At 37.1% G+C, this 23657-nt stretch overlaps 1 protein-coding gene across 1 annotated transcript in view; it reads right to left on the reverse strand.

Annotated features, from left to right (window-relative positions):
* LOC150100631 (fibrillin-1-like) overlaps positions 1-23657 on the reverse strand; it is a 1594375-nt gene that overhangs the window by 164885 nt on the left and 1405833 nt on the right. Inside the window, exon 60 of the mRNA XM_090401848.1 lies at positions 20047-20163. Within this exon, the coding sequence (XP_090257974.1) occupies positions 20047-20163 (117 nt within the window). The remainder of the gene's footprint in view (positions 1-20046; positions 20164-23657) is intronic.

Consider the following 23657-nt stretch of genomic DNA (forward strand, 5'->3'; position numbering starts at 1 on the left):
GAACTCCCTGATTCTGGAATGCTGTGATTATTGTATTAGTTTTGATGGAATTACATGCTTTTTCATAATCAATAAAGGTTAAACAGAGAGGCAATTGATTTCCTTCTGCTTTTTTCTATTATTTGTTTTACTGCATGAATAAGATCAATTGTGTTAAAGCTTTTACGGAATCTACCATATTTAAATTTACCATATTTACCCAAAATACCAACTTTCTGTAAAATTTAATAAAATTGTATGAGATGAGCAGCCATTTTCATGAAGTTTCTGATATACTGTGTCTGAGTGCTATACTCTTTTATTGTTGCTATTGTGGTTTGGAATACATATGGAGGAAAGGATATATATCGGATATCCCTATAGATGGACAAAACAAATCTAACAGGTAACAGGTGCTTATGCATTTTACAAAATACACCTAATAATCATTATACTGCATTGAGTAAAGATGGCATTTTGAATGGATGGTGACCTTCCTTGTCTCCTTAACAAATGTTAATTTCATTCATATGTCCAATTATTTTAGGCAACTACCAATTAATTATATGTTCATAAACTAAAAGTATTATAATTATTACAATGATTTTCATGATGAAAAATTCAAGTGACACTAATTGTGGTACGTACATAATTCAGCTTGTGCCTATGTTTCAATATTTTTAATATATATTATGAAATAAAGCACTATGTTATAAAATATAATGATTGAATATATTTACTTTTACTCTGAAAAAAATCCCCACAAAACAATGCATTACAATATATGAAAAAATATCAAACACATGGCTGATGACAACAACAATTATCAGCAGCCAAAGTATGCTATGTATTTTCAAAATAAAATAACCTATGTGCAAATCCTTCTGGTTTCTCTTGGACAATTATTATTTTTTTGTTATTAAATGTGGAATTTTGTAGGTTTGGAAGGATTCAGTTGTAGTTTGATTTACTTTCATTACTGTGTTAAAGATAACACATATCAAATAAATTAAAAAAAAAAAACAATGTTTATGGAAAGAAGCAATGAAAAGATAAGTTTTAGTATTAATGAGTAGAGATATTCTTGTAAATTAAGATTAAATCTTGCTTAAGTAAGTAGCGACTGAGTTTGGAGAGGCTGTGTCAGATGAACAGCCATTTTAATTGCTCCTTTCCATCAATTGTTTCCTGGTCCACCACCATTCAAAGATTACATTTTGCATAGGACCATATAAGAATGTGTAGCATGCTATGTTTATGGCATGCTATACTTCAATTAAAAAAAAAAAAAAGTGACAGCTGAAAAATTTTTTGGAGGAGGGAGGTTTCATGTTTGCATGAGATGTGGATAATGGGAAGTGCTAAATGATTTTAATTTCATTCATAAGGCAAGTGATTATAATAGTCTTAGAAACCAGCTTGGGACAATTCCATAGATGAAATCAAGAGAGATCAGCAATGTATGGCAGCTAGTTAACAGCAATGGCAGATTGCATACCTCAAGCAAAATACTGATTTGGAGTAAAGTGGACAACTAGGAAATGAAACCAGCACTACAGATGAAAAGAGGTTACAGAATCACTATAAAGAAAGAGAGAGAGAGCGAGAGAGAGCGAGAGCGGTGACTACAAAGTAACTAGACAGATTACTGCTTTCGCTCTCATGATCCAAACACTTGCACTGAACTAGTAACAGAAATAATCCTCACTGGCATGAGAGCCTTCATTCCGTACTCTACTGCAAACCCCTAACCTATATCCAAGCTCTGGTTCTCAAAAAAAAAAAAGTGTGCCTGTGCCATCTGTGATAAAAATGCAGCTTATGTTCAACGGCTTAAATTAAAAATTCCAGGTTCAGCTTACACAAGAGCTAGAAACATGAGTAAAAAAAAGTTATCAGCGATTCCAAAGCAAACTTTGTAAGAATGAAATACAATAAACTCGCTTCCTGCTCAACTGGCAGTCAAGTTCGGATCCCATACAAAGGCTGTTGGGCATAGCTTCTGCCCTTACATTTTGCCACCTCTCTTGCATTCTGATGGCACCATTATTATTAATAATATTATTATCCACCAACCTCTGTAATCCATATTCCTCATATGCTCTTCATAACCAACACTCCAGAGTCCTGAAATCACTTTGGTCATTCATCTTTGGACCCTCTCTAGTGTTTCCACATCACAATAAAACTAGGTGACCAAATATGAGCATGATAGTCCACATGTGGTCTGACCTAGTAACTTCACTCAAGGAAAAGGTGGAATTCTTAGCATCAGTTCTTTCCTCCACCTTCTGTCTGGATGACAAAGCAAATCACCTCCCATACTTCCACAAACTGTCCACTGCATGTTTTTCTCTGAACTTTTGCCAAAAGGATATCAGAAAAGCCCTCATTAATTTTGATACTAATAAGGCTCCTCGTCTAGATGGTATTCTTCTGGTTGTGCTCAAGACTTATGGATCCAGAATTGACACCCATCCTGTACCATCTATATAAACTTTTATTTTCAACTGGCATCTACCCAACAGCATGGAAGCAAGCCCACATCCAGCCTGGGCCCAAAAAGGGAAACAAAAGTCAGTCATCTAACTATCGTGCCATTGCTCTCATCTCAGTATTTTCAAAATTGATGGAGAAGGTTATCAAAAATCAGCTTCTTCATTACCTGGAGACTCATCAGTTAATTAGCGATCACCAATATGGATTCTGCCATTCTTGTTCTACAGCCAACCTCTTAGCTAATCTCACCTACTTTTGGACTCAGGCCATGGAAAGATTTGGAGAAAGTCATGTTATCACTCATAATACTTCTAAGGCATTTGATCATATCTGGCCCTGAGGCCATTTGAATTAACTGCCATCTAATGGCCATCTTTTACACTCTGTTGAATTTACAGCTTCCTCACCACAACATCTTCACTACTCTTTATGGTTCATCCCAACTTTGCATCATCTGCAAACAACTGAATATCTCCATCCAAATCTTCGCCAATATCATTAATATACAAGTTAAACAGTAATGGACTTAAAACAGACCCCTGAGGCACTCCACTAGTGACTTTCCTTTTCCTGGATATCGCACCTCTATACACAACTTGTTGATACCTATCAGATAGCCAGTCTCCAATCATGATGGATGGCTTTCTCTAATCAGATTTCCCTATCAATGATGGAAAATCCTCTATCACCAGAGACTTCAATACTGACCTCCTCAATATCCTCAAATAGAATGAAGGCAACTTAGTAAATTTCAATGCCAAAAAAAACTCAAACCTGCAAAAAAAATCCTTCTTCATCCCCTCTCATTTTTAATAATGTTCCAGTTTCCTTTCAATCAGATTTCTCTTCTTGGGGTGAAAGGCACATCCAGTTTATCCTTGCACAAACATATTACTCACAGAGACTCCTTAGCCTCTAAAAAGCTTGGTGCTCATTTCTGTTCTAACACTCTATAAGTCTCAGATCCATCCAACTTTGGAGTACTGTTCCCACATACTGTACTCCAGATTTGGAGCATCCAAGACCGCTCTAAGAATTCTTGATGATATTCAGAACAGATGAATCTCTTAATAGACAACCCTTCCCACACAGACTCCCTTCAGACACTTTATCATAGGTGCTCTGTTTCAGTGCTATGCCTTTTCTATAGGTACTTTCATGGGCATTGCTCCTCTAAATTGGTAGCGATCATTCCTCCACTTTTGTCTAAAGTTAGAAGAACTAGAGCAGCTACTGGTCAACACCCAAACACTGTCCAGCTTTGAACACACCAAACTAACTTCTCATCAGCTTCCTATATTCCGTCCACATCTATTCTTTGGAACAATCTTCCCCATACTTTTTTTTTCCAATGAGTACATTATTTTTTATTTTTTTCTATATTCTTCATATATTTTCTTCTTAATTACTTGCCCATACATATACATACCAAAAAAACTAGTGCTGTTTAGATGGAAAAAAATGACAAGATGAGAAGAAACTAGTGTTGCAGTCTAAGCAAAATCCCAAGTAATTTTTTTGTTATATAGCAAGTAGAATAAAAAAACTAAAGGATAGTGGTGAAAAAGCTGATGAATGAACATGTTAGACAGAGAAGATGGTCCAGTGACCAAAGCAGATAACACAGGGAGCAATTCAATGATCACTTTAGTGGGATAATTCACCACGGTAAAGCAAGTTTTACTCCTAGAAGAGTGAGTTGGGTTCAAGGTTAGAAATGAAGTGCATGAAGAAGCTGTATTTCATATTCAAAGTAATCCAGATGTGAATAAGGCAGTGAAGCTGGATAGATTTTGCCAGTCTTTTAAAAGGGTGTGCTAGTGAACTGATGGTGTCCTTAACCTGGATGTTTAACGTATAAATCTTGTAACACTGGAAATAACCAAGAGCAGGGAGTGGAAAGGGGAAAGATAGCAACACTGCCTTTGGGTGGCTGCAGTTGAATGGAGACATCAATGCAGACCAGTTTTTAATACTTTCCTTTTGTGGTGTGAAGATTTTGGAGTAACAGCTAATATACAGAAATGGACAAATCAGTCGGATAATATAATCTCCCACATAAAGACAATCACAAACATCCATTCCCATGCGGGATATGAACCCGTTACTTCTTGGTCGTGTCTGACTGGTTAGTGGGTATGTTAACCGCTCAGCCAAACAGGCCAGCAGTTGACCACTCGATACAATTTCACACATTCCTAATTCTCCAGAGGTAAAAAAAAAAAATATATATATATATATATATATATATATATATACGAGGGAGGTCTGAAAAGTTATTATTATTATTACCTCAAGACATCATGGAGTCAAAGACTCATCTGGGAGGTCCTATTATCACACACACACACATCTCATCATACCATGTCTTAAACACATAACTCCTTGCAGACACCACACTCTCAGGCAAGGCCTTCCGATCATTTACAACTCAGCACGAAAAAACCTGCCTCTCACTCTCCTACTCACACCCTCTTTATACAGTTTCCAGGGATGACCTCTGATTCTCCCCCAATCTCCCACTATTCTCTGTAGAACTTCCCCACCATTGATCTTATAACAACCCCTTACCAACTTGTAGGTCTCTATCATATCTCTCCTCTTCCTCCTCTCCACCAGACTCTGCAAATTACATCTTCTCAGCAAACGACATTCCAGAGGTCAGAAACTACCTTAGTCAGTCGCCTTTGGACCCTTTACAACATCTCTTCATTCTTGGGAAAACCAGGTGACCAAATCTGGGCACAATAGTCCATATGTGGCCTAATGAAAGCCTTATACAATGGAACAAGAATCTCCCTACTTGTCAGTGTCCTCCGCATCATTCCCAGAAGCCTTTGTGTTGTCTTCACAATTTTGGCTATGTGTCCCCTAAATTTCAGATCCGTATCCACTATTACACCCAGATCTATTAATTTCCTCCACCTCCAACAATATATCCTCACCAAGCATAAATTCTGCATCCCATCTTCGTTTTCCAAATTTTAATACCTTACATTTTGCAACATTGAACTCACATCCCCATTTCTGTACCGAATCACTCAATTTATTCAAGTCTTCTTGTAAGGCAAAAACATCTTCACTACTCTTCATGGTTCGTCCCAACTTTACATCATCTGCAAACAACTGAATATCTCCATCTAAATCTTCAACAATATCATTAATATACAAGTTAAACAGTAATTGCCCTAAAACAGATCCCTGAGGCACTCCACTAGTGACTTTCCTTTTCCTGGATATTGCTCCCCCCCCCCCCATACACAACTTTGTGGTGTATGGGGGAGCGATACCTTGTTGATACCTATCAGATAGCCAGTCTTCAATCCAATGCACTAATCTAATATTCAACCCCATCTGCTCTAGTTTGAGAGACAACTTATCATGAGGCACTCTATCAAAAGCCTTTATGAAATCTAAGTATATTACTGTGAATCCTTCTCCTCTGTCCAAGGAAGCAGTCACTTTATTGTAATAAGTCAGTAGATTACTAAAACATGACCTCCCTTTAGCAAATCAATGCTGTCCATCAAAGATAATACCATTGTTGTCAACCCATCTCTGGATCCTAGTTCTCACAAGCTTCTGCAAGAACTTAACCACAACACCTTACACACATATAAGCATATAATTTGATGCTTGAGTTCGATCACCTCCTGTATGAAGTGGCACAATCTTGCTCTCCTTCCACTCCTTAAAAACTTGACTGAGTGCAAGACTAGTATTAAAAAAATATGTCAAGGCAGGTGTCAACTCCCTGGCACATTCCTTCAGAATACGCAGTGATATATTATCAAGTCCCACAGCCTTATTTACATCTAGTTTACTCAACTCCCCATACACCTCTTGCTCACCTACAGTCAGTCTCTCCTCCCCCATCATCAACTGTTCTCAATCTCTCTATGAAGTCGCATTCAGAAGATTGAAAGATCTTTATGAACTGCTCATTAAGTATCTCTACCACACATTCTGCAACAGCTGTCTTTATACCATTTTAAGCAATCAATGTTTTCCTTTCATAATCATTCTTTCTTTTTCTGGCTACATATCGAAAGAACTCCTTAGGACTCTTTTTGGTTTCATTAGTTAACTGCTGTTCATACCTCTCTTTAGCCACCCTCACCAACCAAGTCACCATCCTTGCCTGCTTTTTGTAGACCTCATGGAATTGGTTATTTCCACTTCTCTTATGCTGCCTCCACAATGCCCATTTTCTCTGTAGTGTGGGCGTGAGATGAATGAATAAAGAGTTTAAGCATGCAATACAGAGAAAAAGGGCATTGTGGAGGCAGCATAAGAGAAGTGGAAATAACTAATTCTATGAGGCCTACAAAGACCAGGCAAGGAGGGTGACTTGGTTAGTGAGAGTAGCTAAAGAGAGGTATGAATAGCAGTTAGCTAATGAAGACAAAAAGAATCCTAGGAAGTTCTTTCGATATGTAGCCATCAAAAGAAAGAATAATTATGGAAGGATCACATTGATTGAAGAAAATGGTATAAAGACAGCTGATGCAGAATATGGTGGAGATACTTAATGAACAGTTCATACAGATCTTTCAATCTTGTGAATGTGACTTCATGGAGGGATTGAGAGCAGTTGATGATGGGGAGGAGAGACTGACTTTAGGTGAGCAAGAGGTGTATAGCGAGTTGAGTAAACTAGATGTAAATAAGGCTGTAGGACTTGATAATATATCACCATGTATTCTGAAAGAATATGCGAGGAAGTTGACACCTGCCTTGACATATTTTTTTAATACGAGTCTTGCACTTGGTCAAGTTCCTAAAGAGTGGAAGGAGGGCAAGATTGTGCCACTTCATAAATGACGTGATCGAACTCAAGCATCAAACTACAGGCCTATCTGTGTGTTAGGTGTTGTGGTTAAGTTGTTGGAGAAGCTTGTGAGAACTAGGATCCAGAGTTGGGCTGATAATAATGGCATTATCTTTGATGGACAGCATGGATTTGCTAAAGGGAGGTCATGTTTTAGTAATCTACTTACTTATTACAATAAAGTGACTGCTTCCTTGGACAGAGGAAAAGGATACACAGTAATATACTTAGATTTCGCAAAAGCTTTTGATAGAGTATCTCATGATAGGTTGACAGTCAAACTAGAGCAGATGGGGTTGGATATTAGATTGGTGCACCAATTGGATTGGAGACTGGCTATCTGATAGGTATCAACAAGTTGTGTATGGGGGGGTGCGATATCCAGGAAAAGGAAAGTCACTAGTGGAGTGCCTCGGGGTGTGTTTAGGTCCATTACTATTTAACTTGTATATTAATGATATAGGTGAAGATTTGGATGGAGATATTCAGTTGTTTGCATGCAGATGATGCAAAGTTGGGATGAACCATAAAGTGTAGTGTAGTGAAGATGTTATGGCCTTACAGGAAGACTTGAATAGATTGAGTGATTGGGCATGTAAATGGGGATGTGAATTCAATGTTGCAAAATGTAAGGTTTTAAAATTTGGAAAACAAAGATGGGATGCAGAATTTATGCTTGGTGAGAATATATTGTTGGAGGTAGAGGAAATAAGAGATCTGGGGGTGATAGTGGATAAGGAACTAAAATTTAGGAGACACATCGCCAAAATTGTGAAGACAACACAAAGGCTTCTGGGAATGATGTGGAGGACACTGATGTGTAGAAGTTGGGAGATTCTTGTTCCGTTGTATAAGGCTTTGATTAGGCTACACATGGACTATTGTGCCCAGATTTTGTCACTGGGTTTTCAGAAGGATGAAGAGATGTTGGAAAGGGTCTAAAGGTGACTGACTAAGGTAGTTTCTGACCTCTGGAATGTCGAGTATGAGGAAAGATTGAGAAGATGTAATTTGCAGTGTCTGGTGGAGAGGAGGAAGAGGGGAGATATGATAGAGACCTACAAGTTGGTAAGGGGTTGTTATAAGATCAATGGTGGGGAAGTTCTACAGAGAATAATGGAAGATCAGGGGAGAACCAGAGGTCATCCCTGGAAACTGTATAAAGAGAGTTTGAGTAGGAGAGTGAGAGGCAGGTGCTTTTCGAGCAGAGTTGTGAATGATTGGAATGCCTTTCGTGAGAGTGTGGCGTCTGCAAGGGGTTTCAGTGTGTTTAAGACATGGTATGATGAGATGTGTGTGTGTGTGATAAAAGGACCTCCCAGTTGAGTCTTTGACTCCATGAGGTCTTGGGGTAATAATAATAATTCACCTGCTATCATCAGCAGCACTCACCCTCCTTTTTCTATCCTTACAAAAAACATCATACCCTTCCATTTCTACTCTCATCAGGATATCATCCTTATCCAACCATGTTCCACTTATTCCAACAATTTTTGGGCAAATAAACTCAATCAGAAAAACCATTTCATTTCTCTTAATTCTGATACTCCTGGCATTTGTAAACTTTCTTCTTCCTTGTATGTGTTAGGCCTAGTGGCCTGTTACAGAGCTATATTAAGCCCTTCTAATTCGTACCCATCCTAAGGATAAGGTGAGTAGCTCTATGCCTCCTGGCATTTTCTAAGGCACTAGCTGCATGTGTTCATGGTGTAGGTTTGCCTGCTTGCGGGAGGAAAAACCCCAGATAAACTGGGGAGAAAAACCTGCTGTCCACGTCGAAGACTGGCTGATTTGGCTATGTATAAGAAAGATCCTTAACCTCCTCATGTCGATGACAGGAATCGAACCCAGGACACTCTTTTCCCAGGCATATGGTTGTGAAGCACATAGCCACTAGGCTAACTACGTGGATGACATTTGTAAATAAACACAGCAATTCACTTTGAGGCCTAGAACTAGTCCTAGCCTTGCCACTTGTTTGTTGTGATTTCCTCATGCCTGGCCATTCCAAATCACATTTATCACCACTTTTCCTATATATCTCCTCAGACTCAACTACTCTCCTAACATCCCAGGCCATTCCTCTGCTGACTATCCCCACCCACACACACATTCACTACTACTACTACTTCCGACATTTACTTTCCTTATACCATGTCTCTCTGTTCACCTGCTCTCTGCCCATTTCCCTGTCCATCTTGATTCTTGTTCTCTCATCATTATCTTTCACACACTATTACTATTCCCATTTACAACCACTTCAGTCTTACTAGTTCCTCTCTCCTGATCTTTTGATTCATCTCTTACTTCCTCTGCATTATTAATAATGATTAACAAACTGTTCAACAAATGGTAATGTTACTTTTCTGATTTTCCAAAAAAAATCAGAAAATGTCCTAATAAAAAATGTCCCTTTCGCATACTGCATTGTCTATGCAACAGATTTTGCTCAAGAACAACATAGCTATAGTCTAGTTCTCCATTTACAGTATCTGACTTGACTTTGTGTGATTTCTTTTCACTTACTTAAAATGAATTTACAGTTTCAAAGATGTAAAGATAGAGATTTAAAGTTTTATAGAAGTTGAGATGGTGAGTGAGAATCATTAATGGAATGCTGGAATAGCTGTGTGGGAAGAAGGGAGTACAGTTTATAGTTTGTAGTGGTATGTGTTTAAGGGGAGAATAGGTGTGTACAAAAGTGAAAGATTGCATTTGAATCACTGGTGAAACCATTACTAGAAGGAAGTGCAGTGAGTGATGTGGGTATGAGGATAGAGGGAGTAAAAGGTGAAGTGAAGATCAGGAGAGTGGAATGAATGCGACTAAAGAGTTTGTTAATGGAAAGAATAGTAGTATGAGAGATGAGGAGAGAATGGGAATGCAAGAGGAATGTGGAACTGGATGGGGGGGGGGGAGTCAGGGTAGAGAGGGAGACACAGCATAGAAAACTCACTGATTGAGTTTATTTGCCCTAAAATTGTTAGAATAAGTGGAACACGGTTGGACAAGGATGATATCCTGATGGGAATAGAAATGGAAGGGTATGATGTTTTTTGTGGCAAGAGAAAGAACAAAAAGGGGAGGTGGGGGGATGAAGATGACAGCAGAGATGCATGACAGAAATGATAGCAACAGCTTTGAGAAAGTATGGCATGAGGTAGAGGTTGACAGGAAGAGATATTTAGTTAGAAGTTGCTATAGGCCATAGAATGTGGAGGGTGGTGATAAAGAAATGTATAAGCAACTTGGGTTAGTGAACAAGAAAGGTGATCATTGATTTAATTAGAGAAATATAGATTGGAATGAAGAGATAGCATTTGGGAATAGAATTTCTTTGGTTCTTGAGATTCAACTATCTTAGGCAGTATATAAGGGAGGACATGTGAGGATCAAAGTCACAGATCTAATCATTTTGTTGGAGGATATGATTGTAAGTGGGGTGTCACATTTGCCCCAAGTTAGTAGAAGTGACCATGAGTGATCACCTCATGGTTACTTATATGAAGACCTGTAAAGAAAAGATATATGTGGAACTACAAGGCTGGTGATTATGAGAAGTTTATCAGATAGCTTGGAGCTACAGCCTGAAATGAGAAGGTAAGAAGAAATGAGAAGGAGATAAATGTCCCTTGAGCACTGAGAAAGAGATATTTAACAGTATCAATTTGTGAATGTATTCCAAAGCTCAAAATGCTGAATAAGGTTAGGGGTGAAATGAATGAATGAATTAAGCATGAAACCTGGAGGAAGAAGAAGGCACCGTGGAGGCAACAAGATGAATAACAGTAATAATCAGTTGCACGTAGAGTATAAACAGTAGGCCAGTAAGGTGACTCTTTTGGTAAGGACAGCAAAAGTGCAGTATGAGTATAAATTAACAAATCAGGCTAAGAAAAATCTTAGAGTTTTTTCGATATGTGGCAAGATGATCTTAATGGATGAAAATAGTAGGCTGTTTATTGTTGCAGACGACACAATGGAGGCATTCAGTGAGCAGTTCATCAGAGTATTTATCCTCATGAGCATGACATTGTGAGAAGCTCAATTGTAGAGGATATGGGGAGAAGAAACTGGTGAGTGAAGAAGAAGATGTATAAGAGGAGTAAAGTAAACTTGATGAGGCAATAGGACTTGATGGCATATCACCACATGTGCAAATGGAATGTTTTCCAAGGAGATAGTCAACCTCAGCTTACCTGTTCAGCAAGAATCCAGCAGGCAGCATAAATTTCAAAAAAAAAGTGGAAAGGAAATAAAATTGTTCCACTTCACAAAGGTTGGGTTAAGACTAAGATTAGAAATTATAGGCTTGATTTGTATATCTGGAAATGTGGTTAAGGTGTTAGGGAGGTTGGCAAGAGTTATGATACAGAAGTGGATTGATAATGGCAGTATTCTTTGTGATTGTCAGCATGAACTTGTTAAAAGGAAGTAATATTTTATCAACTTACTTATATACTTTAACAAGGTGACAAATGTATTGGATAAAGGAGATGTATATACAGTAGTGTCCTTACATTTTGCAAAGGATTTTGATAGATTACCAGATAACAAGTTTTTAACTATATTGGAAAAAATTAGAAAGAATGCTGGATAAGTAACGCTGTCAGATAAGTCTCAGAAAGTTGTGTATACAGAAGTGTGGTATTCTGAAAGATAAAAGTCACTAGTGATGTGCTTCAGGGGTCTTTTTTTGAGGCTATTGTTGTTTAACTCTCGTATGTTAATGATATTGGGATGGACTTAACTGGATACATGTGTTTGCAGGTAATGCAAAACTGGGGAGAGCAAGGAGGAATCGAGTGGATGTTGTCGCCTTACAGAAGGACTTGAATAGATCATATGAGTTGGCAGGTAAGTGGAACTATCAGTTTTATGTTGCAAAGTGTTAAGTTCTGAATTTGGTAAGCAACAATGAAATGCAAAATATACACTTGTTGGGAAATTTTGAAGGAGGTAGAGGAAATGAGAGATATTTATTATTTATTATTATTATTATTATGTGACACCTCCAGGGAGTCCAAAGACTCATCGAGGGAGAGTGTGCCAACAGCATCGAACGATTGCTCCCCTCCAACTACTAACCGCGCTCAACCTTGCTTAACTTTTTGTGAGCCATTAGTAACAGAGGCTCTAACAATCAACCATCAGCAGTGACACTGAGCAAGTTAAGATCATTGCAATAATCTGACAGTGAACATGGAACTTAGCATGCAGAATTAAAAAGTTATGGTTCCATTGTACAAGGCCTTGATCACGCCTCATGTGGATTATTGTGCACAGATTTGGTCACTTAGTTTTCATAGTGATAAGGATATATTAGAAAGATTCCAGAGAAGACTGATATCCCACATTTCAAAGACTAGTCTTCAGAATGTGGGATATGAAGACAGATTGAGGGAATGCAAGTTGCAAAAACCTTGTGAATAGGAGGAGGAGGAGGAGAAAATGGTATATGATTGAGTCATTTAAGTTGGTAAGGGTAGTTACTGGAAGAAATTTTTCATAGAATGGGAGGGAGGGGGAGCATATGGAGGATGTAGGCACCAAGTTCTTTGCATAAAGAATAGTTGGTGAATGTAATGCATTGCCTGATAGTGTGATGAATGCTGACACATTGAATTAGTTTTAAGCATAGTTTAAGTTTTGTTGGTAACAGTGTGTACCTTCTATGATGTGTCTATAGACTGCATGGAGATCTGATGTAGTAGTAATAATAATCCTCCCCCCACCCCTTCTCACTGAGAACTGAAGTCTTGTTTGGTTTTAAATTAAAGTTTTTCTTCTTGGATTTGGGCACAATGTATTAAGAAATTAATGGATTGAAATTAAACCATCAGTTTAATTTAAAAATCCCAACTTTGTTTATATGTTACAGTAGTGAATCAGAAATGCAAATATATAAATATTACCTAAGGTAAAGTGTTCTACATGGCCAAACTAAGTTGACCATTGTGCATATGCTATGACAATAATTGAATGAATGCTTCTCTCTCTCTCTCTCTTTTCAGTCTCTGTACAGGCCACTCTGCCCTACACAACATAAGATGGAGCTAATATTATTATAAATTGTATTATGATTATAGATCCTGTAATATTTTTCATTCTGTTGAGCAAACCTTTCAAATGATAGTCTGGAATTCAGTTGAGCCTAATTTTTTATTTATTTTTAGCTAGTTCAGTAACTTTTGGGTAGCCATTGATACAGTATTCTGACTTTGCAAAGGCATTTGACAGATTGTCATGTGGTAATCACATTCAGATTACAAAAGACAAAAAGGATAATAAGTTAATACATTTGAGAAAAGATTGACTGATAGTGGAGTTTAATATCAATAAGATGTGTAAAGAGAATTACTGTCCTAGTTGTAAAAAAAGTTTCATGCTGCGAGACTTTATTATTTGACAACCCTGTTTAATTTATTTGCTTATAATACTGAATAGTTATAAAGAGAGGCTGTGTCAAGGGAGTGAATTTAATCCCCAAAAATGAAAGATTTATATACACTAGAGATGAATTACCCCAAAAGGGTCATGTTATGATTCCATGGAGATATAATAATAATCTCCAAAAGAGAACCCTTATCATAATGTACAGGGTGGCCATAAAATAACTTTCTCTCTTTGGAGGCATCTGTAGCTAAATCCAATAAACGGAATGAGACCAGATTTTATATTGAGATTTTTGAAGGCATGGGGAGATGATTTCCACGAAAAAGATATTTAGTACCAAAAGTCGCTGACAGGGGAAATTTTGGCCCTGGCAGAGCCAAAAACAAGCAGATAATTACATTAAAGGCAGATAAAATGGAATAATAACATTTCGATGAGGCTCTCCATCTTTATTTTCAGCCTGTACTAAAGTTTTCAGAACAACTCTGGGGTGTAGCACAGTTTCATTCCTTTCCAATCTCCTCTTTCAGTACATCACTAAAGTTTTTCAGTCGACTACAACTCCGATAATCTATAATTTTGCTTATGATATTGCAATTGCATTTCACTTGTTTTATTTGACAAGCGTTCATAAGCAAAATTATAGATTATCGGAGTTGTAGTCAACTGAAAAACTTTAGTGATGTACTGCAAGAGGAGATTGGAAAGAAGGAACGAAACTGTGTGACACCCCAGAGTTATTCTCAAAACTTTAGTACAGGCAGAAAATAAAGATGGAGAGACTCGTCGAAATGTTATTATTCCATTTTATTTGCCTTTAATGTAATTATCTGCTTGTTTTTGGCTCCGCCAGTACTTTCCCCTGTCGGCAACTTTTGGTACTAAATCTTTTTTTTTGCGGAAATCATCTCCCCATGCCTTCAAAAGTCTCAATATAAAATTTGGTCTCATTTCGTTTATTGATTTTAGCTACAGATGCCTCCAAAGAGGGGAAGTTATTTTATGGCCATCCTGTATAATCATCACCCAATTTGTTCAACTATATTTAGTACTATGATTGCTTCTAGTCATATGCTTAGGCATTTATACATATCACAGTTGAAACAATCAATATACCCTCTGGTGTCTGTTTCAGATTATTATTCAAGACAGTACTTATTATACTCTGTAAAAAGAGTATAATAAAACCCATTTCTTAGCATTACCACTACTACTACTATCAAGGGCTTTTCATGGATTAACACAATCGTCGTAGTAGGTCTATCTTATGATACACAGCCTATCACACAGCTATTTAAATTTGTTCACTGTTTACACTTTCACCACCTTCTCAGACAGTGCATCCCATGCTTCTACCACTCTCCATGCAGAAAAGCTACTTCTCATACTCTTACTCACAACTTCTTTCAGGAACATTCAGGGATGTCCATTTGTCTGTATTAATTCCTTTTCTCTACCTGCTATCAATCCAGTAAATATCTTTGACCAGCTTAAATATTTTAGGCATTTCATCCCTTTGTCTTCTAATCATGAAACTTTGTACATATCAGTCTTTAAAACCAACCTTCCACAGCTCGGATATAATTTTTTGTTATCCTCTTTTATACCACACCAAGTTGTCTTCATCCATTTTAAAGATCTGAGCACAATAATCCATGTATTGATCAGGGCTTTATACAATAGATAAGAGGTTGGTGGTCCTACTGTATAAAGTATGAAGGTCTGAAACGTTCTCTGCCTCAACCATAGATGGCAACACAATTGGCAAGATTTTTTTTTTTTAAGTTGGTACATCTGTCATAAACATCAATGTGAAATTGCAAGTCATTCTATCAAGTAGTTTGTTTTATACAGCTGTGTGAAGCAAAAGTGTTGTCTGTATCCGTTGAAATCGATAAAATTGAGTATCATGCAGTTATAAATTTCTTTGCAAAAGAAGATTGAACAGCAAAAGAAATTCATTTGAAGTTCATAGAAGTTTATGGGCACTCTTCTTCTTCGTTTTCGACAATTAAGAAATGGGCTGCCGAGTTTAAACATGGTCATACCAGCCTTGAAGAGAATCCACGTGAAGGACATCCAAAAAGTGTAACAACGCCAGAAATCATTGATGAAGTGTACAATTATGGTATTGGATATATGGTATTGTAGGATATATTTTGATTTTGCATGAAGAATTGCAAATGAAAAAACTTTGAGCAAGATGGGTGCACTTACTCACAGCAGATCAAAAACGCACTCGCATGAAAATCTCTGAACAGTGCTTGGAGCGTTTTAACAAGAATAAAACTAATTTTGTGCATCGATTTATTACTATGGATGAGACTTGGATTCACCATTACACACTAGAATCCAAACAGTAGTAGTCAAAACAGTGGACAGAAGCCGGTTGTTCAGTTCCATCAGCAGGAAAGGTCATGGCATCGATGATTTGGGATGATATAGGAATTTTATTTATTAATTATCTTGAAAAGAGTAAAACAATAACCAGAATAGACTAGACGAAAAAATTCGTGAGAGAAGACTCGGTTTGCAGAAGAAAAAAAAATCATCTTTCATCAGGACGATGCACCTGACCAAAAGGTGTTTTGGCAATGGGAAAATTAAGGGATCTGCACTATGAATAATTGGGATATCCACCCTATTCTCCAGATTTGGCTCCATCTGACTTCTATCTCTTCCCAAAACTAAAACTCTTCCTCGCTGGTCAGCGTTTTTCTTTGATTGCAGCTGTAGAGGGGTATTTTGCAGACCTTACTGAGAACCACTACAGAGATGGGATAATGGTGCTGGAGCATCGCTGGACTAAATGTATTAGTCTTAAGGAAGATTATGTCGAAAAATAAAAATAATTTTGAAATTATAAATTCGTTTTTTCATTGTTAGGCCGAGAACTTTTCAGACCACCCTTGTAGGTAGGAAAGTTGAGATGAATAGTGCTGAGGAGGAGTGAGATATGGGTTTATGCCAGGAAGAGTAGGTGGGATTTGGTAGATTTCTAGTGGACACTATTAAGGTTGAAGTTGAGGCCATAGATGTTAGTGAAGTGAATATGTAAGGTTCTGTGGGGCATATACGAGGTGTGGCTGTTAAATAACAAGACTGGTTGCAAAAAATGTGGTTTATTATTACAACTTAATTGTTATCCCCTTCAACGTGCTCCTCTCCTCTACTATACACCATTGCATAAGAATTTTTCATTGTTGGAGGCAGTGCTGCAAGTCATCAGGTGATATCTGCTTCGGTAACACTGCCGTTTTCTCCTTTACTTCATCCACTGACTGAAAATGGGTGCCCTTCAATGCGAATTTCAACTTTGGAAAAAGGTAAAAGTCGCATGGAGCTAAGTCCGGTGAGTAAGGTGGATGGTCCAACACTGGAATCCTCTTATCAGCCAGATATTGCTTTACAGACAGTGCACTGCAGGCTAAAGTGTTGTCCTGATGGAGAATCCAAGCATTGTTCTTCCATAGATCGAGTCTCTTCTTCCTCACTCATTCTCTCTGCTTGGCCAAAACCTCAAGGTAATAATGTTGGTTAACTGTCTGACCCTCTGGTACCCATTCGCCATTACCACACCATTGATAGAAAAAAAAAAAATCATTATCAGCATTGCCTTCAGTTTTACTTGCTCGTTCTTGCTTTTTTCATTATTGGTGACATGGGAGTTTTCCAGTGTATTGATTGTCTCTTTATTTCTGGATTGTACTGGAAAATCCACGTCTCATCACATGTGATGATCTTCTCCTGGAATTTGCCGCATTAAAGGGCACCCATTTTCAGTCAGTGGATGAGATAAAGGAGAAATCATCAGCACTACTGAAGCAGATAACACCTGATGACTTGCAGCACTGTTTGCAACAATGGAAAATTCATATGCAACAGTGTATAGAGGAGGGGAGAGAGTATGCTGAAGGGGATAACAATTAAGTTGTACAATTGAAATAATAAACCACATTTTTGCAACCAGTCGTTATTTAATAGCCACACCTCGTATTTGACCACAAGGGTCATGCACATTTCCTATGCAGTGCCAGCATATTTGTTGCCATGGTGGCTAATAGTGGTGTCACGTGATTTCCGCACCAACTTTCCTTGTTTGTAGTTGATGACATGGCTGTCATCTCCATTTTTGTGTTTTTTTTTTCAAGCTGTTTTCGAAGTTGATGCCCTTATTTTCTCTGGATAAAAGTTAAGCCAGGCTGAGCTTGTATGCACGACCGGGGGGAAAGTGCCTTTGAACTTGCTGTTAATCACTGTTATCAGTTTAGATGTGGTTGTTGGTGTGTAGTTAGGGGTTGTGTAGAAGCAATTGGCTCCTTCGTACCAACTGTTGTGATTTCTGCTTATTGGATAATTTGGGGAAGAAAAAAACACTTGTAACAGCTATAAAATGTGGGAGTACATGTTAAGAGTAACTTATTTCCAGGAGAAATAAGTTATTCTATTGTAACTACCTATTGTACTTTGTTTACGAGGATCTCTTGCTCTTACAACTTATATTATGGTCAAATGGGAGATCTGTCAACATATATTGGTATAAGGAAATCTTTAACCTCTTCTACCATGAACTTCACATAGTTGGGTGCTAACAATAACACTCTGTTTATTAACTTACTTAGGTTCCAGAGATACTCTAACAGGAGGGATTTTGGTTGGAGAATTGCATATGATTGCCTTCTAGTAAATGGCATCAAATGGAGGTACTCGAACATCCGAGATACCATCTGTGACATCCGCTACAGACTGGAAAAAGTAGAACACGTATTCTGTAGCTGCCTTCTTGCCCTGCGTATTTAGAACAGATTATGTAATGTGCTGGACATTCCATTATAACAAAACAGGTCTTTTTTCGCAACAACCCCCATCTGTCAGCAATGGAAAGAGAATTTTCATTTTTATTATTAACGAATTATCATTTATGAAAAGTTAGGAAAAAGCATGGCTTTGAAAACCAGCAATATGAAATAAAAATTCTTTATAATGCTGTATGCTTATAATGGCCTCGCCTACTCCCGTATATACGGGAATAAAAAGGCATTAGCTGATAGCTGATTATAATGCTGTATTATGAAAATTTTATTGTTCAGTTTGACAATTTTTATATTTAAAAAAAGTATTCTACGAGATAAGAAATTTTTAGCTAGTTGGTGCATACCATCCAAATTATGCAATATTCACCAGATAGAGAAATTCTGTCTTTTTAAAAAAAAATTTTTTACATTTTTTTTTATTATGAGAGGATTTTTTTTTTCCACATGGTTTCATGTTATTAATTTATTGTGGTTTTATGGTAAATTGCAGGGATCACTGGTAAACAATTCCTGGGAGAGAAAACCAACTCAAGGTGGTTAACTTACATATACTGACCACTGAGTTAAAAACTTTTGGACCTCCTTTAGTTTGGTGTGATATAGGTTAGGAACAGCCTTCATTAAATGCTTCAGTCAATTGCTGCATACAGGAAGTTCTGTTTGTCCATATAAGCCTTCTCATTCCTAACAAACTGTCTTAGGACCACAGTTACACCTCTTGGACCAGTAATGTAGGTTATTTTTCCATTGCTTACACACCTGGGATATCTCACCTTTTGAGAAATCAGTCAGCTCTGCTGTTTTCAAAATCATGGCTCCAGCCAGATGGGTACCCACAATAAGCCCTTTATCGAAGTCTGAAAGATCCTTTATTTTTCCCATTGTGATTAACACTATTGATGATTACTAACTAGGCATTCTTAAATAGTTCTTGCCTAGAATATGTGGTGATGCATGAGACCAAGTATTTTGTATATGCCTGCGTAAGTATCTACATAAAGGTTTCAAATTCAGTGGCCAGTATGTGTAGATAAGACTAACTACTTAGGTACCAGTTATCTCTGGATTTTAATTTCAATTGATCTTTTGGCTGTTCAGCTGCAAGAGACTCGTAAAAAAGGGAAAAAGGTAGCCTTTAGATAGCTACATGATGATTTAAATGAGCTGAGGCTTTTATCTCTCTCTCTCTCTCCTACTATTGAGCTGTCTTATCTTATCTCCTAATAATATCAGGCTGTTTTTTATCCCTATACTCTCTAGGCTTATGATGAACACCCCTTTGCTTTTTCATTTCATTGAGGATTGAAACAATCCTGGGTAGTGACCCTCCCTTAATGCTTAGCTTTATGCACATTTGATAGGAAGTGTGCTTTGCTTTCTGGGATATCAAGGTGACTTGTTACACAAAAGAAGACATATGATGACTTTTTGTGTAACAAAAGAGAAAGAGAAATGTTCAATATCATTTTTTTTCCTTTCCTATACTTAAAATCAAATTGAAAACTCTTTCTATTACACAATACTCACCGATGCATTGAGATGCAATTTGTTTAAATCCTTTGTTACATGAGCAAAGAAAACTTCCTGGAGTATTGACACAGGAATGATCACAGTTATGTTGATTTGTAGAGCATTCATCTAAATCTATAAAGAAATGTATGATATTTAAGACATGAAGTAAATAAAATTATACACATGAAATTATTTTTATTAATATTACAGGACCTATTAAAGTCAAGAGTCTGCAGATAATCATTCCAGGTGTCATACTTTGAATTCATTTACTACCTATACTCGTGCTATCATTAAAGGCAATGCATCTACAATTCAAATTCAAAATATTTATTAATCATCTCCTTGCATACCATTCAAATGTGTGACCTACAAGAATGACCACTTCCTGTGCTACTCTTTTTGCAAAATATCCCCAGTGTCCATCTTGCAATATCACTTAACAACTTATATTTTCAATCCTATCACCTGTCTTCCTTCAATTCCAAAAAATTTTCAGATTACATGCTCTGAATCTACAAGCATCCTCAGAACTGATGTTCATCCATCTTGATATATAATTTTTTTTTCACCTGTTTTATATATTTTTCCTCATTCCTTCAAAATCAGGCAATCAGATTTGTAAACAATCCACATATATTTCACAGAGTTAATTAGCAATCAAACTAAAATAGGCTAAAAGCAGTGATGCTTTTCTCTCTTGTCTTGTAAAATAATTTCATTTTCTTTTGTATTTGGTGTATTTTTAGGAAATCCCCTATGCCATTTCCATAGGGCATATTTTATTTGCATATCTATTAGCATGTCTTATTTGCTGGTCCTGAATGTACATCCTGAGACTCAAGTTGTTCAACTAAGTCTCATCATATACATGATTCCTAATCTGCGAATGGGAAGCAAAATAATTCCATTATAAAAGGATGGAGCTAGAACTGATGCAGAAAATTATAGACCAATCAAATATCTCTGGTGTGGTCATCAACATACTGCAGAGGCTGGTTAGGAATTGCATTAAAGATGGATCTTTTTCAGCAGTCTGCTCGTGTTCTATGATAAGGTGATGATGGAAGAGTTGGATAAGGTGAATGAATAATACCATGATACTTCAGAAATTTGTTAAGGTAAATGATGGGATTCCATAGGTGAGATTATTACATGAACTCTTAACCATGAATGGGTGAAATGGATAAAAATATGGTTGACTGACAGGTAGCAAAAAAGTGACAGGTTGTCAACAATATGTAACAAAAAAGTGAAAGGTTGTAGATTGTAATGACAGGTAACAAAAAAAGCGATGTATGGAGGCTGAGTCTAAGAGAAGAAGGACAACCACTGGTGTACCACAGGGTTCAGTACCTGGACCACTGCTGTTTAATTTGTGTATTAATATTTTGGAAGTGAAGTGCTGGAGGATAATATCCTTATAACAGAGTGATAAGGAATATTTCTGATACCAAATTCCTGCAGGCTGATCTCTGCAGATTGGTTCTATGATCAAATGATAATGAATGCTGGGTCAATGTTGACAAATGTATGATTATGCATTTCTGATGGAGGATATTGCAGGCAGAGTATTAAAAGGATATGCTGCAAGTAGTCAATGAAGGGATTTGGAGATTATTACTGTGAAGAGTGAGTTAAAGTTTAGGGCCCACATTGCTTAGGTGGTTAAGTCATCCTGTCCAATTATCTGATATGATGACTTATCTGATTGGACTTAAAGAAACCACCAACTTGTAAGAAAAGGAAGTTATTTTTCCACTTAACAAAGCTTTGATAAGACCACATTCAGAGTACTGTGCACAAGATATATGGTTGCCTGGGTTGGACAGAATGTTGAAAAGATACCAGTGGTAAATAACCAAGATGGCCTATGGAATTGTACATAATCAGATGAATTCTGCACCACACAAAGCCTTGATCTCCTTATATGGAAATCAAGGCCATGGAGATGATTGCACAGGGTGGCCCATAAATCACAGAGGGGTTTAAACATTTAATAACTTTTTTATTTGTTAATTACTTTTATTCTTTCTTTTTTTTGTTACAATAAAATACAGAACCTGGAGATTTTTTAAAATTAGTTATGAAAGACTACATCATGTCAATACCTTCCATTTACAGCTTCACAAAGACACACCTTTTCTATGGCATGCTCCATGACAGCTGTTAATGTTTTTGGCTGAAGTGCCTTAATTTCTGAAAGAATGCTCTCCTTCAGCTGTTTGAACTGTCTGGGACTTGTTCGCATACACACACACACACATTTTCCTTCATAACCCTTACAAGAAGTTGGGGACTGTCAGATCTGGAAAACTTGATGGCCAATTAATTGAAGATCTTTGCAAAATTATTTGAGAAATGATTTTCAAAACAAAATTGCATGATTTTAGTTTGTTCTCAGAATATGAACTTTTCATGATTAATTTCCCAAATGTTCCTTAAAATACCTGAAAAAAAAAATAAAATGAAAAAAATTAATAATCAAAAAAGTTATTCACATTTTAAATCCTTTTGTGACTTATGGGCCATCCTGTATAATAATAATAATAATAATAATAATAATAATGTATAAGTGAGTGGTTTGTAATCAGCAGACCACTCATCATCTCAGTCACTTGCCTCTGGATCCTCTCCACCACCTCATCTACAAGAAACCAGTTGACCAGACCAAAACATAGTAATTCAGATGTGGTCATATAAAGAGGAATGATAACAAGTTTGCTTACACTTGGATAAAGGATTACTCTAAATATATAATTAATAGTCTAACCAAGTGAAAAATACCTTCCAACATATTTCTCTGATCCAGAGTAATAGGTGTAACACCTTTTGGCAACTGGCATATGGAAATATGACTTTTGTGTTGCTTCAACCTTGGTATCACCTCTGGGTCTGGCTCCCACTGAAGAGACCTCAATAAAGGTTGAAACCGGTCTGGGTAGTGACCCTTCCTATAATGCATAGCATTATACATGTTTGCAAGGAGATGTGCTTTGCATTATGGGATACTAAGGAAAGTGATCAGAACTCGGTCCACCTTTGCCACAAGTTTCCCCAGTCCTGAAGATACTTCAGGCACAGACTTTGTTTGCTTACACTTGGATAAAGGATTAAACTAAATATATAATTTATAGTCTAACCAAGTGAAAAATAACTTCCAACTACCGTATCCAACTGTGCATCATCATCAGCAAACCATTGAATATCTCCCTTCAAATTATTTCCTATATCAGTTATGGGCAAATTAAACACAGTGGTCCAAGCACAGAGCTCTGTGACACACCACTAGTCACCTACATTCTCCTGGAATTCAGTCCTCCACATACTACTTTTTTGTTATCTGTCCATCAGCTGCCATTTTATCCATATCGCCAGTTTCATATTCATCCCCATTTATTGTAGTTTGCAAAATAGAGTTTCACATCATCATATAGCCATTCCCTTTATCCAACTCAGCTGTCACCCTATTATAAAAAGTTAGTAGATTACTAAGGCATAACTACCCTTCACAAAGCCATGCTGCCTCTCATAGAGTATCATATTCTTATCCACTCATTCCTGAATTCTCTTCTTGAAAAACTTTTCCAGTACTTTTACCACCACTCCTGAAATACTGATCGGTC

Source organism: Typopeltis vanoorti, chromosome 12 (assembly GCF_054136105.1).
Source record: "Typopeltis vanoorti isolate ZY-2024b chromosome 12, IOZ_Tvanoo_1.0, whole genome shotgun sequence".
Lineage (NCBI taxonomy): Eukaryota > Metazoa > Arthropoda > Arachnida > Uropygi > Thelyphonidae > Typopeltis > Typopeltis vanoorti.